Genomic DNA, 17043 nt, shown 5'->3' on the forward strand with positions numbered 1-17043 from the left:
ACAAAACGATACCAAAACGGTATTGATACTACTACTGTACCCGCGGTGTGTCAATAAATTTGTTACAATATTGAATATTCGATGCTTGGTTTCATTCATAATCGATATCGGTATTTTCTGTATTGCTACGAGTACGAATACGATCGTTCTAATTATTACCAGAAAAGGCAAACTTGCATTTTCATTTTTTTACAGCCTCCACGTATGCAATTCCTTCCAGTGTGTTAACTTTTGATGCTTTTAGGCATCCACGTAACCGACACGTGTCATTCAGCCTACCTACTTTCTCTCTCTAACTTTGCTCCATCCATCATATTCACATTCACTTCTCTTTCTTTGGCACAACAAACAAATCATTCACAGAAAAAAACATAAAATTTATAATAATAATAACACAGTAATAATCAATCATAATCCCCAAATGTGTCTCATTCAATCACCATTTTCCCTCTTCAATTAGGGTTTTGAATTCCACAAATCATCACCAATTCATTTGCCTACTGCCATTGTGGATCAGATATTATTATTATTATTATTATATATATAATTCACAGAAATTTCGCATGAATGCGATTTATTATCTAGGGTTTGAAATTGGGGTGAATTCAGGAGAGAAATGATTGGGGGTGAAATGGAGAAGGATGTTGAATCGAAGCTAAATGATGATGAGGCTAATAATAATAAAGCTAAGAGCTTCAAATTTAGGGCTCCACAGGAGAATTTTACCATCCAGGATTTTGAATTGGGCAAGATCTATGGTGTTGGTTCTTATTCTAAGGTTTGTTTTTATTAAATTTGTTGGTTTATTTGATCCAATTTGAGGAATTTAACATGCTAGATATTTGCTATTATTTTGCTCAATGATTTAGAAATTAGAACCTTAATCAACATGTGGTTATTATGATATTATGATGACACTAGAATTAGGATCTTAACCTTCTTATAATCAACTAAGGGTAGAACCCGTGTAAAACACGGGCCGAATATTAAAAAGATATTAAGTTAAATATGGGCGTCGAGTGATTAGGGTGTATACATACATATATATGCAGCTTTTTAGTTGATTAAGGTTATTAGTTGTAAAGAAATATTGGTCAAGTTTTGTTAGATGAAGGATGCATATCAATGCGTTGCAACAACATTTCTATTTCAGACCTCTAGTAAGGGATTGTGTCTAGTGAACAGGTTAACCAGACGCGTTACTCTTTTCTTAAAAATACAAATAAGTTAAGTGTTAAAATACAAAAATAGGTTTTAGTTTTCCGGTAACTATAGTCTTTTAATAATATTTAAACACTTAATAATTTTTAAAACATAAATGCGTAAAATTACTACATATTAAAAAAAGTGGAAAAATGAATAATCAAAACATAAATACAAAAATAAGGTTTTTTTCTTAAGTCATGGGTATTTTAGTAGAAAAGGAAAGTCAAATTGATTGTTTTTGTGATTTCCCTATTTAATAAGACAGAGGCCGAAAATCCGAATTTTAGGTGCACTATATGAGTGCCAAGTGTCCCCAAACATTTTTATTTGTTAGGTATATAGATATAGGTTTGGACTGCAATAACTTAACCTTTAGATTGAGGGATTGTTTAGACAACTTTTTATAGTAGCAGGTTATGATGGTTTGTTTCTTTCTTGGGAATTACTTACAGCTTGATGTTTGATTATAGCTAAAATCTGGCATCTTTAGGTTGTGAGAGCAAAAAAGAAAGATACAAGTAAAGTATATGCTTTAAAGATAATGGATAAAAAGTTCATAACAAAAGAAAACAAAACTGCTTATGTAAAGTTGGAGAGAATTGTATTGGATCAGTTGGATCATCCTGGAATTGTGCAACTCCATTTTACGTTTCAAGACACTTATTCATTATGTAAGCAAATCATACTTATTGCTTTAAGTTTATAGATTTTGTTAGTCTTCAAATTAGGCTAAAATCCCTTTCTTTTCTTTTATGATACACATATTTAACACGTGTCATTTGGTTGTATATTGAAGATATGGCCCTTGAGTCTTGTGAAGGTGGAGAACTTTTTGATCAAATAACCAGAGTAAGTGAAATCCAGAGTTTCAAACTTAATTGCATAATTTGATTGTAAAGTATCTAATATATCTATTGAATTTGTTTATACAGAAAGGTCGTTTGACAGTTGATGAAACACGCTTTTATGCAGCTGAAATTGTGGATGCTCTTGAATATATACATAAGTTGGGATTGATACATCGAGACATTAAGGTATTGCAATAATATGTTTTCTTTCATGTACAATGTGACTAGTAGGATTGATATTTACAACACATCCAATAAAACTGTTGCTGAAATGGCAGCCAGAGAACCTGCTTCTTACATCAGATGGACATATTAAGATTGCTGATTTTGGTAGTGTAAAGCCCATGCAAGATAGCCAAATTACAGTCCTACCACATGGATCATCAGGTGTGCGTGTGTGTGTGTGTTTAAGGTGTTTGTCACCTTAAAGCCTTAGAGTTTAATCATTGCTTCTTTTTTCTTTAGATGAAAAGGCCTGCACATTTGTGGGGACAGCTGCATACGTCCCTCCAGAAGTATTAAATTCTTCACCTGCAACTTTTGGGTCAGTATTGTTATTCTCTATTAAATTCTTCACCTTCAACAGCTACTCTGTTTGTTCTTATATTGTAGAATGACTTTTTTTTGTTATTTTTAAAAAACCCGAGCAGAAATGATCTCTGGGCACTTGGGTGCACCATGTTTCAGATGCTATCGGGAACTTCACCATTCAAAGATGCAAGTGAATACCTCATTTTCCAACGAATTATAGCCCGAGATGTCAAATTTCCTGATTACTTTTCTAATGACGCCAGAGATCTGATCGATAAATTATTGGTAAGCAAATCTATAAATAATTAATGTGTTACGATTTATGAACCTATGATTACAAAAACAATATAATATATGATGCAGGATATTGATCCTGCAAAAAGACCGGGTGCGGGTCCTGATGGTTATAATTCACTAAAGAATCATCCTTTTTTTGAAGCAATTGACTGGGATGATCTTAGGTCAAAGTGTCCCCCTAAACTTGTATTAGAGAAGGTATTTTTATCATGCTTTAAAGTTTAATATTATATATAAAATCAGGATTTGTACCTTGATACATTATATATATATTATCGTCTTAATGTTCTACAGGGTCAGGGCTCCACCAGTAGTCGGTCAAGTGGAGGTGATGACGGTCCAGATTCATCATGGAACCCGACACATATTGGTGATGTCATCGGAACCACAAATAATACCGTTGCTGACGCCACCTCTTCCTCTGATATAGGCAATATAACTAAACTCGCTTCCATAGATTCATTTGATTCAAAATGGTAAATATTTGTGCTATTATTAAAATTGACATTACTGTTAGGTTTGACTTGTGTTTGACTTTTCAACAGGCAACAGTTTTTGGATCCGGGTGAGTCGATTCTTATGATATTGATGGTGAAGAAACTTCAGAAACTGTCGAGTAAGAAAGTACAACTAATCTTAACTAACAAGCCAAAGTTGATATATGTGGACCCCACGAAGCTAGGTGGTAAAGGGACTATGATCTGGTCTGATGATCCCAATGAGCTTAGCATTCAAGTTACAAGTCCATCAAATTTCAAGATTTGCATTGTGAGTTCATTTAAATTTTTTATCGAGATTAAAAACTATATTGTTATGATAATAACCTGATTAAAAGGCTTATTTAATTTGTGACATTTGCATGCTATGAGGCAGCCAAAAAAAGTTATGACATTTGAGGATCCAAAACAGAGAGCGTATCAATGGAAAAAGGCGATTGAAACCCTTCAGAACCGGTGATTTCGGGTTTATTCACAGTTTACACATTCTTTTAATATAACATTACTGTTGTTGTACCTTGATAATCCTAAGAACAGTTGGATTTACTCGAGGAATTTAAGAAAAAACTGATCTGTCTTACAACAGGATTCATTTTCATGTTTTGATTTTATTCATTTATTTATTTTTCTCTTTATTAGAATATTTAGTTGACTCTGAGTGAAGTTTGACCAGTGGGATTGTATGAATATGTAAGGTTTGATTACAATTATGAGTCAAAATTATGGCTGATACGGACCTATAATTTAACGACACCAACTCATAAGGATTGTATAAAACATTATGGCTGGGAAGATGCAACAGTTTTGACACGTTATACGTAGAGGTGGCAAATGAGTTGGGTTGGGTCGAACGAGTCATGGGTCAAAACGAGTATGAGTCAAAATGAGTTTGGGTCAAAACGAGTCAATTAAAAAAAAGGTTGTTTTGGTTTGGGTCAAAATAGGTTAGGGTCAAACCGGGTTTTGAGTTTTTTTTTTTTTTTTTTTTTTTTTTTTTTTTTTTTGTGAACGAGAATAACGGCAGAAACATTTTAGTTTTTTTAGATTTTTCGTTTTTTACTTATATTTTAAGTTATGAATTTTTTAATTATTTTTTTTGAATTTTTTTTTAGTGGTTTTCTATTAAGATTAAAACCCCTCAAAAAAATATTCAAAAATAATAAAAAAAAATTATAACTCAAAATATAAATCATAAACAAAAAAAGTAAAAACACTAAAATGTTTCATACATTGTCCTCGTTTCATAAAAAATAAAAATAATAAAAAACCATCTAGAATCGAACCGAAACCGAAAGAATCGACGAAAATGAAACAAAGAAACAAAAAGCCAAAACCGGACCACATCAATCGAAATCGAAAAAATCAATCAAAACGAAACTAAAAAAAATTCAAACCGAACAAAAACAAAACTGAAAAAACGAACAAAAACGAGTCCGGAATCGACCAGAAAGAAACAAAAGAAACCAAAACCCAACATGTCACGGGTGAAAAATCGTGTTGACTTGAAACCTGAACCAAACCCGTTCCGATCTGAAACCCTTTTCGTGTCGAAACCTGTCTTGTACGAAAACCCGTTCCGATCCGAAACCTATCACATTTCCTTAGGACACTAACCCATATCGACCCATTTATTTGAACTTGTTGATCCATTTTGACCCGAAAATAAAAGAATGAAATTTCAAATGACTCATTTTGACCCATTTATTTAAAACCTTTTACCCAAACCAACTCATTTAACTTTTAAAACAACTCAAATTGACTCATTTGAAAGGGTTTGGGTCAAGATTGCCGCCCCTAGTTATACGACACCATATTGACAATGTTGGTTTCTTATTATTCTCTCAATTGAAACCCTAGCTAATGGCTTGGTGAAATTACCCCCTCGCAGTTCTGCTACATACAATAATAGAAATGACAAATTTTCACAATACACAACTACCCCATTAGTCGAAAATTAAACAACTAGCCCGTAAATCAACTGGCAGATATAAGTATCAGTGTTCTTTAATCTTGCTTAGGGTGCTCAGATGGTGGCAGTGAGCGTTCAGCTAGAATTTTCTTTGTTCTCTCCAAAACTCCAAAAAATATTGAACCTCCGATGCCTATCCACAACACTCGCGGCCCGATACCCTGAAAGATAGATTATTATTATTATTATTATTATTATTATTATAGTATTTTTAAAATCTATTCCCAATACCTTCAAAAGGGCAGGAGGTCCTTCTTCTTTTATAATTGTCTGAACACAATCAACTATTCCTTCATACTGGTTTGCTGATCCCTGAACCATTAACCTAGTTTTTATCACATCAAGTGGTGTTGTTATAGCTCCCGTAAGTGCCCCTGCAAAATCAGAAGGGTATTTTAGACATTTCACAAACAATTTACGGAACCATGTGGTTTCATTTTACATTTTAATAAAGTATGAGCATAATTACCAGCAAAAGCACCAATTGCTGCATTCTCAGGATCATTGAGGTCCCTACGCGCCTGACAGAGGATATATATTAATCAAACTTTGTATACAAAACAGAATACGCAAAAGATAATCCAGTAGTTATCAATCTAGAAATTAATTTTTTTGGATATACTTACAGCCAACTTGTAACCGATTCGAAGCTGCTCGTATATACAAAACTGGATAGCATCAAAAGGTAAATCTCGTAGGAGAAAAGATCCATATCCCTAAATTTAACATTTTTACCCATGTGAAGGTCAGAAAATATAAATTATTTATTAAATTCAAATACCATTTAGAAAAAAAAAATAATGCGCATAATGTTTGTACTTAAAAGAAAGATTCATACCGCGTATAGACCTTTAAAACCCTCCTTGGAAACAATAAGCCGGACCGCATCAGGAGCCGAAGCAAATTGACGGGTCTGCATTCTTTGTTTCACAACCTATTTTGTTAAATTAAAAACAGAATAATAATCAACAAATAGACCCATTTGTATGAAAGCAAGTCAGTTTGGGTTGCAGTATTTCGGTCACAGGTCAAATTGGTCAACCAGGATAAATAGGTCAAAAGTCACATCAAAATATCAAATGCTTACAAATTTACAGTGTTTTAAACCGTTTTATGAAAAGAAAATATATTATCGTTTTAGTAATACTGTTTTTGTAATCACAACAAATACATTAACTAAAGAAAATTGCGGTACCTCTGTTGGAACGCGTACAAGTGATGCAGCCACACCTCCAATTGCACCTGCAGTCTACAAAACATTTTGGAACTATAAAGCATTAAGAAAGTAAACAATTAATGAAATGAAATTAGATGAAATCAAACATACCAAATGTGCAACAGCACTAAGATTTTCAGGAAGTATCTTCAACAATTTCTTTTTTGCAGGTTCATAAACGCCTACAAATATGGCAGAAGCTCTACACACAATTGAAAAAATGAATTAGAACATAACAGAACAAAAATATAATTTCTTGAATTTTAAAATTCAATTTATCCTTACGGTAATACACCAACAAGATTTCCAGCCAACCCTGAATATAGCCCCTGGAGGACAATCTTTCCTCCACCACGTGCTGCCTACATAACATATTATGTTGATAAGATTATTTTTTTAATAACATAACTTAAACTAAATAGATTATGTAATAAAATATAAAGAATAAAGAACTTACCTGCAGTCTGGTCTTTATGGTATCAATTGGATATAAAGCTGTTTCAACAACAACTCCAGCTGTACCTCCCGCTATAAAACCCTCTGCATTATCACAATAATAGTTAGATCATAAATATAAAGAATCATAAAAACAAAAAATTGATAAAACAAAAACTTTAGAAGTAATATTAACACAAATACCAAATACGGTTCGTAAGAAATCAATTGGTTTTTCATCCCCTATGCTGACTGACGCAAAAGACTTTTTTGGTACCAACTGCAACCTTTGTGATTTCCCGTTTGATACATCTGCAAAACCACACACCTGCTCAAACAAGAACCATATAATAAATGGCACTAACCATAACAAAACTTAAAAAAATGAATTATTAAATTTGGTGGATAAGCGGATGAGTGTACACGGTCCGGTTTAGATCATTTTTGGGTTAAAACCGAAACTTCGGTTTATGAAATTTCAAAAATCGTTCGGATTTCTCAGTTTTGCCGTTTGAGCTTGAAAATTTTGTGCAGAAAAAAAAATGGGCCAAAGTAATGAATTTGGGCCTAAATCATTTTGTTAACTAACAACTAATTGAGTATTGCACATTTGGGCTAAAATATTTGAGTTACATATTTATTAAATTCTAATGAATTACTTAAAATTTAAAAAAAAGAAAAAAAAATGAAAATCTAAAAAATTCGGTTTGGTTTTTGTCGGTTTTAATTGCATGCAAATCCAAAACCGTGCCGTCGGTTTGGTTTTTTCGGTTTTGTGAACACCCCTAAGTGGAGGTGATTAGAAGTAATTTACATATGGGCCTATGGCTGCTTCATTAAGATCATTTATAAACCTATACGAATCAATTACGGCTTGAATGATTAGCCTAGTAACATAACATAATTATGTAATAAGAAATGCAACGTTCAGAGTTAACAAGCAATAACTATGTTATGCTAATACTAATACATTCACGTATTAGTATCAACAAATTACTTCATTAATAATAAATTCCGTTGATACATTCAGAGTTAACAAGCATTCAAGCAATAAACGACAAATTACTTCATTAACAATAAATTATAGCTATAGTTGATACATTCAGAGCTATAATAATACGTGAATTAATAACGGAAGATAAGTTTATTAAAATTAAGATATTGTGAGGTGTTACGGTTACCTGATGACGTCATTGATGAGTTGTTGGAGTGATGAGCTAACGTAAGCGGAGCCATCAGCCTCTGCAGATTACAAGCCCTAGCTAGGATTATGATGAGCTGGCTGGATGGCGTTAACAACAAAGTGTGTAGAAGAATTAACTAACAAAGTGTGTTGAAGATAGAGAGAGATGTTTTATGAATGGTAGGTCCAACTATTTGGGCTAACGAGATTGGAATTCGACCCTGTCCTGGGCCTGGGCTAGACTGGTTGGTTGCATAGGTGCACAAATCGGGTTTTTTCTAATACCCGGGTTCGGGTATGATCGGGTATTGTAAAAGTCAGGTATTGAGAGAAATCGGGTAGAGTATTGAGGAGAAAAACTCAACCCTATGTACCCGGGTAGGGTATGATCGGGTTCGGGTATTGAAACCGGGTACGACCGGGTATTAATACTCGGTTTTGAATTTTTAATTTTTTTATACATTTTTTTATTTGTTTTAAATTTAAATTTGCTTTGTAATTTATAAAAATAATTAAACTATATTACAAAACCATAAATCCACTTAATCTATCTATTTTAATAAATAACTATCTATTTTTGCCACTTGTCACTCTCATAGCTCTCTTCCTCTTTTTTATCAACATTTCAATATTGATCCTTATATTTTGAGTTATTTCAATATATGAATTGAAGTTTATTTTTCTTGATGTAAATCATATTCGATTCATTCATTAACATTAATGTTGAAAGATAATAAAATAAGAAAATATCAAAATTGAAGTTGCAGACCTATTAGATTAAAATTTTAAAAATCACATGTAATTATAATCAAGGTAAACTATAACTTGTTTTTAAACTGGGATTTGAGCAGCAATGCATAATTTTTTATATTTGTTTCAAATTTGAATTTAAATTTTTTTTCATATATATTTGAACTCAGGAAAATATGTATTTTCTTAATTTTTCTCCAACCATTTTATATAAATGTTGCAAACATGAAAAATACATTTTATATATATCTCGGTGTTTAGCATTAAATCAATGAAGTTGAATATTATAATTATAATTCATATGAATAACGATTTACTATATGAACTATCAATCACTTATTTACATGACTTTTTTGTGTAGTATAAAATATTAGCAACAAGAAGATCAATATTTAGTTTTCAATATTTTCTTTCATAAATCAAAACAAATGATGTATATATGATGTATATATGTGTGAACCCTCGGGTGGGCAAAAGTGAAATTGCACTAATTTTGACGTTATTTTACTAATCTCGTGAAAATAACGTTAAAAGTGACGGACGGTTAATCAGGCATCATGTAGTGGCGTTGATAGCTGAAAGATAAGGGTACATGCACCGATCAGCCGGTGTCCCGATGATTGAGTGCTATGTGCCTTATGTCCAAGGCTTGATGCAAAACTACTATCGAGCCGGGGGTCTCACCGGAAGCAGCCTCTCTATCCCTATGGGGTAGAGGTAAGGCTGCCTACATCTTACCCTCCTCAGACCCTACCATAGCTTTGCTATTGGTGGGATATACTGAGTACGATGATGATGATGATGATAAATCAAAACAAAAATGCTTCAGAAACATATATTTTATGACTTGATTTATACTTTTTTATACATTCAAATATATTAATTTTAATATGCCTTATAAGACAAATTACTTAATTAAAAACATTCAAATTTTTAAACAAAAAAATCTGTTTCAATCCCTTTCCACTATTTTCGCTTTACAAAAATCATTTAGGATATGAAAACCTAGAATGTCGTTTTCATCAGTTATTCATTCAAACATTTCAATGTTATATTACTTAGCAATTTTAATTTTAGACAAATACAATGATTTGAGGTTATGTTAGTGTTACCTGTTGGGTTGTACATAATTAAAGTGTCTATTATAGTTTATATTCAAAATAATAAAGCTATACACAATTTAAAAAAAAAAAGAATTTACTGTTATTTGAACATGGTTTTAAGGTTAGTATGTCTTTGTTATTTTTCATTCATATGAAAGACAGAATTACAAATTTTGTCCTTTAAAATAAGACGAATTACGGTTCGTGTCCTTTTCTAAGTTTCCTTGCAGGCGGTGTACTTTAAACTTTTTTTTCCTACAAGTTTTGTCCTTTACGCTAACTGGGTTAGAAAAAGTCAGTTAAATGCCCTCACGTGAGACGCATGTGAGGGCATTTTTGTCTTTTTACCCATTAAGGACTATTTGTGTAATAAACTAAATTTGTAATTTTGATATTTGGCCATTGTGTAAATCCTACCCCTTAATTTCTTAAAACACCAAGAAACCTCATTATTTTGACTTTGGCTGTGATTTTGAAATCGGCTACACGTTTCACACCCTAAACACCCCCGCCGGACTCACCACCACCACCACCACCGGAATCAATAGCCATGAGTGGTGGCCGGAAAACCGACTGTAGCCGCTGCTGTACACCCCCTAAACACCCCCGCCGTAGATGCTGCCGTACTGGCGGCCGGAAAACCGTCAACCCAACGTCAACCCAACGGCCGGAAAATCTAACATCAATTTACTTTCTACAACTTTAATTCCTATCCGACCAACTATTGCTGTATATACAGTCACCATACCACACGTGTGCCCGTTAAAACTCCGTCAATGAAACGTTACATGACGGAGAATCTAACGGTGACGGCAGCTTCTTAAAATACTCCTTTATACTAATTCCCACCGTTTCCAACGTCAACCCAACGTTATCTCTTGACGGTATAAACGGAGGCCGTACAACTTCCGTTAATATATTCCACCTTAACCCATTGAAAAACGGATGCTGTTTAATCTCACACGCGCCTTTCCGGTACCCTAGGCGGCGCGTGGGTTCTTTTTCTAATAGTTTAGTGATAAGCTCCGTCAATGACGACGTTTTTCCGGTGAACTTTGGAAATTTGTTGTCTTGAATCCAAAGGGTTTATTTTCTTGAATCTAAACCATAGAAATTTGTTTGGAAATTAACGCCAAAAGAGGAGTTGGTGGTCACAGTTGGTTTTCCAAACAAATCACAATACGGCAGCATAACGGTTTTGTTGGTGGTGGTCACAGTCGGTTTTCCACATAACGAAGGTGGTCACAGTCGGTTTTCCGGCCGCCAGTACGGCAGCATCTACGGCGGGGGTGTTTAGGGGGTGTACAGCAGCGGCTACAGTCGGTTTTCCGGCCACCACTCATGGCTATTGATTCCGGTGGTGGTGGTGGTGGTGAGTCCGGCGGGGGTGTTTAGGGTGTGAAACGTGTAGCCGATTTCAAAATCACAGCCAAAGTCAAAATAATGAGGTTTCTTGGTGTTTTAAGAAATTAAGGGGTAGGATTTACACAATAGCCAAATATCAAAATTACAAATTTAGTTTATTACACAAATAGTCCTTAATGGGTAAAAAGACAAAAATGCCCTCACATGCGTCTCACGTGAGGGCATTTAACTGACTTTTTCTAACCCAGTTAGCGTAAAGGACAAAACTTGTAGGAAAAAAAAGTTTAAAGTACACCGCCTGCAAGGAAACTTAGAAAAGGACACGAACCGTAATTCGTCTTATTTTAAAGGACAAAATTTGTAATTCTGTCCATATGAAATGAAACAAATCATTTTGCTATATTTAATTTTTGGGTTTTATATGTTTCTTGATTATACAATTGTTAATTTTAATATATAAAATGAATTAAAATTTGTCATATGCAGGATATTAATAACAACAAATAATTTATCATGATCAATCAGTTTCAGATTCTAATGATGATTATATCATCAAAATTCAGGTAATCTATTTTTTGGGGTAATCATGTTTTTTTTGGATAAACATGAGCAAATGATCTCAAATGACATCATGTATATTAATTGGTCAAAATGTATGCTATTTTATGTGTATGAATATTTTTTTTGTTAGTTTCATGGATATATATTATAATTTATCTAGGGTCGCGGTATGTACTTGAATAACCTTATTTGTCACACAGACATATATGTTACCTTATAAATAGTTATAAGCAGACATAGACTAAATATTTTGATTTTTGATCAACAATGTATATCAACCAATACAATCACAAATGTAGTGTATACGGAAGGTTTTACTCCATTCGTTCCATTAAAAGTGTCAATCTTTCTTTTTTTGTTTGTCCCATTAGAAATGTCCACTTTAAAAATTTAGAGTTAAGTGTCATTTTGATACCTATGGTTTGACCAACTACGCTACTTTAGTACATTTTTATGAGTTTTTTGCAGCTGACTACTCCATGTTTCAAAAATTGGCCATTTTAGTACTTTTTTCGTAACCCCGTTTAATTTTTCCATTAAGTCAAAGGCGTAATGGTAACTTTAGTTATTTTATTTATTTTCTTTTTTTCTTTTAAGCCCTAATAATAAAATCAGTTTTATATCATCTTAACCCTAATATTCAAATCATAATAATTAACATAACATCTGGACCTGCAATCGAACATCAACCCTTCAACAAACAGCCCCTAACAATCAACGTAACATATTGTGGTGGCGCGACCGCATAATAGGAGATGTTCACCGGAGGATGCGCCGTGTTGTAGCTTACTGTGTACACTGGTGTCGACATGTGATGATTGTATGCTGCCGGATATCCATACCCGTGATGACGTGGAGGGCTTTGGTTAATATATATGGTTGTAGTTTGCGCCAGTGTCGGAGCACTTGATGATGATGTTTCTACGGTGTTGTTCAAATTACTATTTTCCCTTCCTTTTTCTTTTTCTTTCCTTCACCATCGTTGCCGTCATTCTCGGCCTGTTGTTCCTTCTTTTCAGCCGCTGCCGGAGATGGGTCACCGGCTAAACCGGTCTCCGGTTTTTTCTCTTCAGTTTTCCCGCCACTACTACCTTCCTTAACTTTACCACTGCCTCCGCCATTTATTTTCCGACCAACACCATCGTTGACTTCATCACCACCATCATTAACTTTACTAGCATCACCACCGCATTCCTTGACTTCGCCACCGCCACCTTCCTTAACTTTATCACCACCCTCGCTACGGCTGCCGCCACCGCCACCTTTCGTAACTTTCCGACCACCACTACCCGCCGGAACTCCACCCCCCTTTTTCTCTTCAGTTTTCCCGCCACTCTTATTAGGGCTTAAAAGAAAAAAGAAAATGAATAATATAACTAAAGTTACCAATATGTCCTTGACTTAACAGAAAAATTAAACGGGGTTACGAAAAAGTATTAAAATGGCCAATTTTTGAAAAATGGAGTAGCCAGTTGCGAAAAATTCAAATAAAATACTAGAGTTGCGTAGTTGATCAAACCACATGTATTAAAATGACACTTAACTCCAAAATTTATTAGTCAATTTCCAAATTTACCATTAAACACGCACAATTAACATTAATAACCAATATTGATGGACCAAATTTCCAATGACATTATTGTTGTTTGGTAAGACAAAAAAGTAATCATTCAATTCACCTTAAACTTTTTGTTTTTCAAACCATGACACTTCTAATGAGACAGAGGAACTACTTATTTATAACATATTTGTGTTATCTTAGTTATGTAATTTCTGTAATTTTCATATAAATTGTAATTGTATTAACAAATATATGATCATTTTGTTGACTGTAATTCACTTAATGGTTAAAGTTACAATTTTCATCAATTACCCGTGTAATACACGGACCTCAATCTAGTTACAAATTATTTACTTAGGGGTGTTTGGCTGAGCTTATTTTTTTTGCTTTTTGCTTTTTGGAGGGGCAAAATGTCCAAAATGCCCCTCCAATTTTTGGAGGGGCAAAATGTCCAAAATGCCCCTCCAAAAACACCTAAAAGCATCAAACTAAAGCTTTTTTGCTTTTTGGAGGGACATTTTGGACATTTTGCCCCTCCAAAAAGCAAAAAAAATAAGCTCAGCCAAACACCCTCTTAGTAATATGCATTTTACAAAAACTTAAACATAAAAGTTGTGAAGTAAATATAAAAATATACTATAACAACTCATGTATTATTTCGGGTATTAGAAAATTGGTATCGGGTATAACTAGGTATCGGGTATAGGGTATGACCGGGTCCGGGTATTTACGGGTATAAATCGGGTACGGTTCCGGGTACGGGTATTGACATCAAAATGCATACCCTATCCATACCCTACGGGTAGGGTCGGTTCCGGTTTCGGGTATAGAATACCCGGGTATAAAAAAACCGGTTCCGGGTATTTTTTTTCGGGTCCGATTCCGGGTACGGGTTTTTTGTGCACCTCTAGTTGGTTGTATAATTATATGATAACTAGGACTTAGGACCCGTGACCGTTATATCGAAATAAAACATAAGTAAAAACGTTAGACCATAAACTCGTTGCAAATCGACGCGAAGTCAGTCTGTACTCCGTATCAAGTTACGGCATTGAAACAAACAAAAGAAATAAACCCGTCAATACCATAATACAACAAATTATCATATGTAGAATCAAAAAACCCGGCAGTTACATCTGTGAACCAACAAAAATTCGGTTCTTATCAACGGTATCAACACAAATTCGTAAACATATATTAGTAAGCCAAATAAAATATTTTAAATGCGAGGTATCTATGAAAAAAAAAGTAATGTTGAGACGTTTTTATCGAATCCATGTGTAGAATGTGCTGGTGGTGGCTTGGGGGTGGGAGTGGGGGCGTTGGAATTTTGCTTTGTCGTGGGTTTGTAACAAAAAAGAAGAAATAAAAACGCCAAACCACATACATACTTTGCAGTGTGTTAAGTGCTAACTTGCAAAATTTAGACCAAGATGTTTAATGAAAAGTACTGGGGATCAGAGCTGAAAGTGAAAAGTGTTAGGGTTAAAAAAGTAAAAAAGTTTTATAATAAACTTGTAAAAGATGAAAAGTACAAAGTTAAGAACCACGAGAACCGAATAAGATTCAATAAAAATGGTGAATTTAATTTTAATCTCTCTTCGGTCTTTCGTTATTTAGGTTTTCGTACTCATCCGTTAAATAGGTTGACAACTAATTGAAATGCCAACATGTTTAACTCGTTTAGAAAAAAATGGATTACATGAGTCTAACAGGGGTTGCGCGATATTTAATGAGTCAGAGTCAAGGTTGATGTTTATTGATGCGACTAAATATACGAGTCATATTTGAGTTCACCAAACTCCACACCATTCCAACCCTTCAAAATGTAATACTTTTTACCAATGTCAATAAGATGATAATATGACTAGTGGAATTTCCCCAATTCTTGTTTCTACCAATTCTATTCCTTTCTTAGGCTATGTGTAATGGAAGGACTATAAAATTAGATGTTATGTGTCATATGACGCCCAGTCAGTAAAGGATGAGTTTTTGTTTTTAAGAGTGTAATAACGTTTTAGCCCCCTCATATACATATACATCACACATTCACAACAATAAAATAATAATACTTTATTAAATCTTGCAGGCGACAAATAACAACCCCCCTATCATCGCCCAGGGGACGGTGTTCCTCTCCAAAATCAACCACATCGCCCCCTTTTAATTGCCCATTACGAATAGCCTAATTTCCATCTAGTAAATATGCACTTAAACTAACTTGAAACAATAGTGTCACCAATAACATCACATAAGTATACATTAAAAGTCAACTCCAACCCAACTTTAAACACTTGCTTCACATGTTTTCAACATCCAAATATCCTTTAATCTCAATTCAAGTACAAGTACACAAATCTTTTCAAAAGAATAAACTTTTCAACATCAACCCAACCCGACCCATCCCGTTTTCACTTGCGCGAAAACTCGATCACAATGCGCAATCGCGCGCAACACAAACATACAAATCAATACACAAACGGAATCACAGCTTTCCTCCCCTTAGGATACTCCTCCCCAAACTTGTCCAAATACCAATCATGATTCGCCCGCGCCCTCGGCACCAAATTCGCACACGTATACAACAAAAACCCCAACCCAGCCCACGACCCGGTCATCACCCACCACCCGAACCACTCAACAATCTCCCCAGAATAATTAGGGCAACTCACACTCAAACAACCCGCCTTTCGGAACCCGATAACCCTTCCCCATCTCCTTCAACCTCACCAACTTGTTATCCGACCTCACATTCACCACCATTCCCATCACAAACACCACTAATCCAATACCAAATCTCCACCAAAACCATATATCATTATCATAATCCACATACTCAGTAACTGATCTGGTCTGTAAGTACGAGTTAAACAAATTGAATACGAATGCGATAACGGAGATGGTGATTGGATAGCCGTTGGACCGGTTATGATTACGGCGGATACGGAGGGGATAGATGACGGAGCGGTGGATGAGGAAAGGTGAGATTAGGGTTAGGGTTTTGGAGTGTTGGCCGAGTGGGTAGAGGAAGAGTGTGAACCAAAGAGTGGGGCTTTCCATTAGGAACCAGGCGATGGATGGTGGGACGGTGAGGCCCCAGCCGTGACGGTGGTGTTTGCCGTATGGTGCGGTGGTGTAAAGGCAGGAGATGAAGGTGGGTGGTGTGATTAGGAAGTAGGTTATGACGGCGGTGTGGTAGAAAGATTCATCGGAAGGCATGGTGAAGTGAAGTGAAAGGCTTTTTGTGTGGAGTTTTTTATAAATGGAGAATTTTATTTTGGGAAAGTTTTAAAAAATATTTGATAATTTAGAGATTGTTTATTTGTTTTTAAAAAAGGTTTGGTAAAATTGCTTACTTATTTATGGCGTTTTCAAAATTAGTTTTAAAAAAATGTTTGGATTATCACTTGTGGTTGGAAAAATCAAAAAGTAGGTAAAATGATCAAAAATGATATTTTTATAAATTTGCTAATTTTACCGATTATGAATGGTTATAATGGTATAAGAGAAGGTTCGTGTAC

General features: G+C 34.5%; 2 protein-coding genes and 1 pseudogene across 2 annotated transcripts; 1 reads left to right on the forward strand and 2 right to left on the reverse strand.

Moving 5' to 3' along the window:
• The first annotated feature begins 392 nt into the window (after positions 1–392).
• On the forward strand, positions 393–4052 carry LOC143538705 (3-phosphoinositide-dependent protein kinase 1-like). Its single transcript, XM_077032198.1, has 11 exons — positions 393–778; positions 1697–1877; positions 2003–2055; positions 2139–2240; positions 2333–2441; positions 2520–2598; positions 2705–2870; positions 2949–3080; positions 3177–3358; positions 3428–3650; positions 3756–4052. The coding sequence occupies exons 1-11, from the start codon at positions 617–619 to the stop codon at positions 3837–3839; spliced, it is 1473 nt and encodes a 490-aa protein (XP_076888313.1). The 5' UTR covers positions 393–616; the 3' UTR covers positions 3840–4052.
• A 1171-nt stretch (positions 4053–5223) lies between these two features.
• On the reverse strand, positions 5224–8321 carry LOC143538734 (S-adenosylmethionine carrier 1, chloroplastic/mitochondrial-like). Its single transcript, XM_077032215.1, has 11 exons — positions 8181–8321; positions 7204–7311; positions 7022–7104; positions 6850–6926; positions 6676–6766; positions 6544–6597; positions 6187–6282; positions 5975–6064; positions 5818–5869; positions 5580–5722; positions 5224–5509 (listed from the first exon to the last, which is right to left on the reverse strand). The coding sequence occupies exons 1-11, from the start codon at positions 8233–8235 to the stop codon at positions 5384–5386; spliced, it is 975 nt and encodes a 324-aa protein (XP_076888330.1). The 5' UTR covers positions 8236–8321; the 3' UTR covers positions 5224–5383.
• Positions 8322–15881: 7560 nt separating this feature from the next.
• Positions 15882–16756, reverse strand: LOC143538707 (steroid 5-alpha-reductase DET2-like; annotated as a pseudogene).
• Positions 16757–17043: the final 287 nt, after the last annotated feature.

The sequence above is a fragment of the Bidens hawaiensis genome, unplaced genomic scaffold, assembly GCF_021521415.1.
Source record: "Bidens hawaiensis isolate Kalapana, Puna unplaced genomic scaffold, B.hawaiensis_p1.1 tig00011691_1, whole genome shotgun sequence".
In the NCBI taxonomy this organism is placed as follows: Eukaryota; Viridiplantae; Streptophyta; class Magnoliopsida; order Asterales; family Asteraceae; genus Bidens; species Bidens hawaiensis.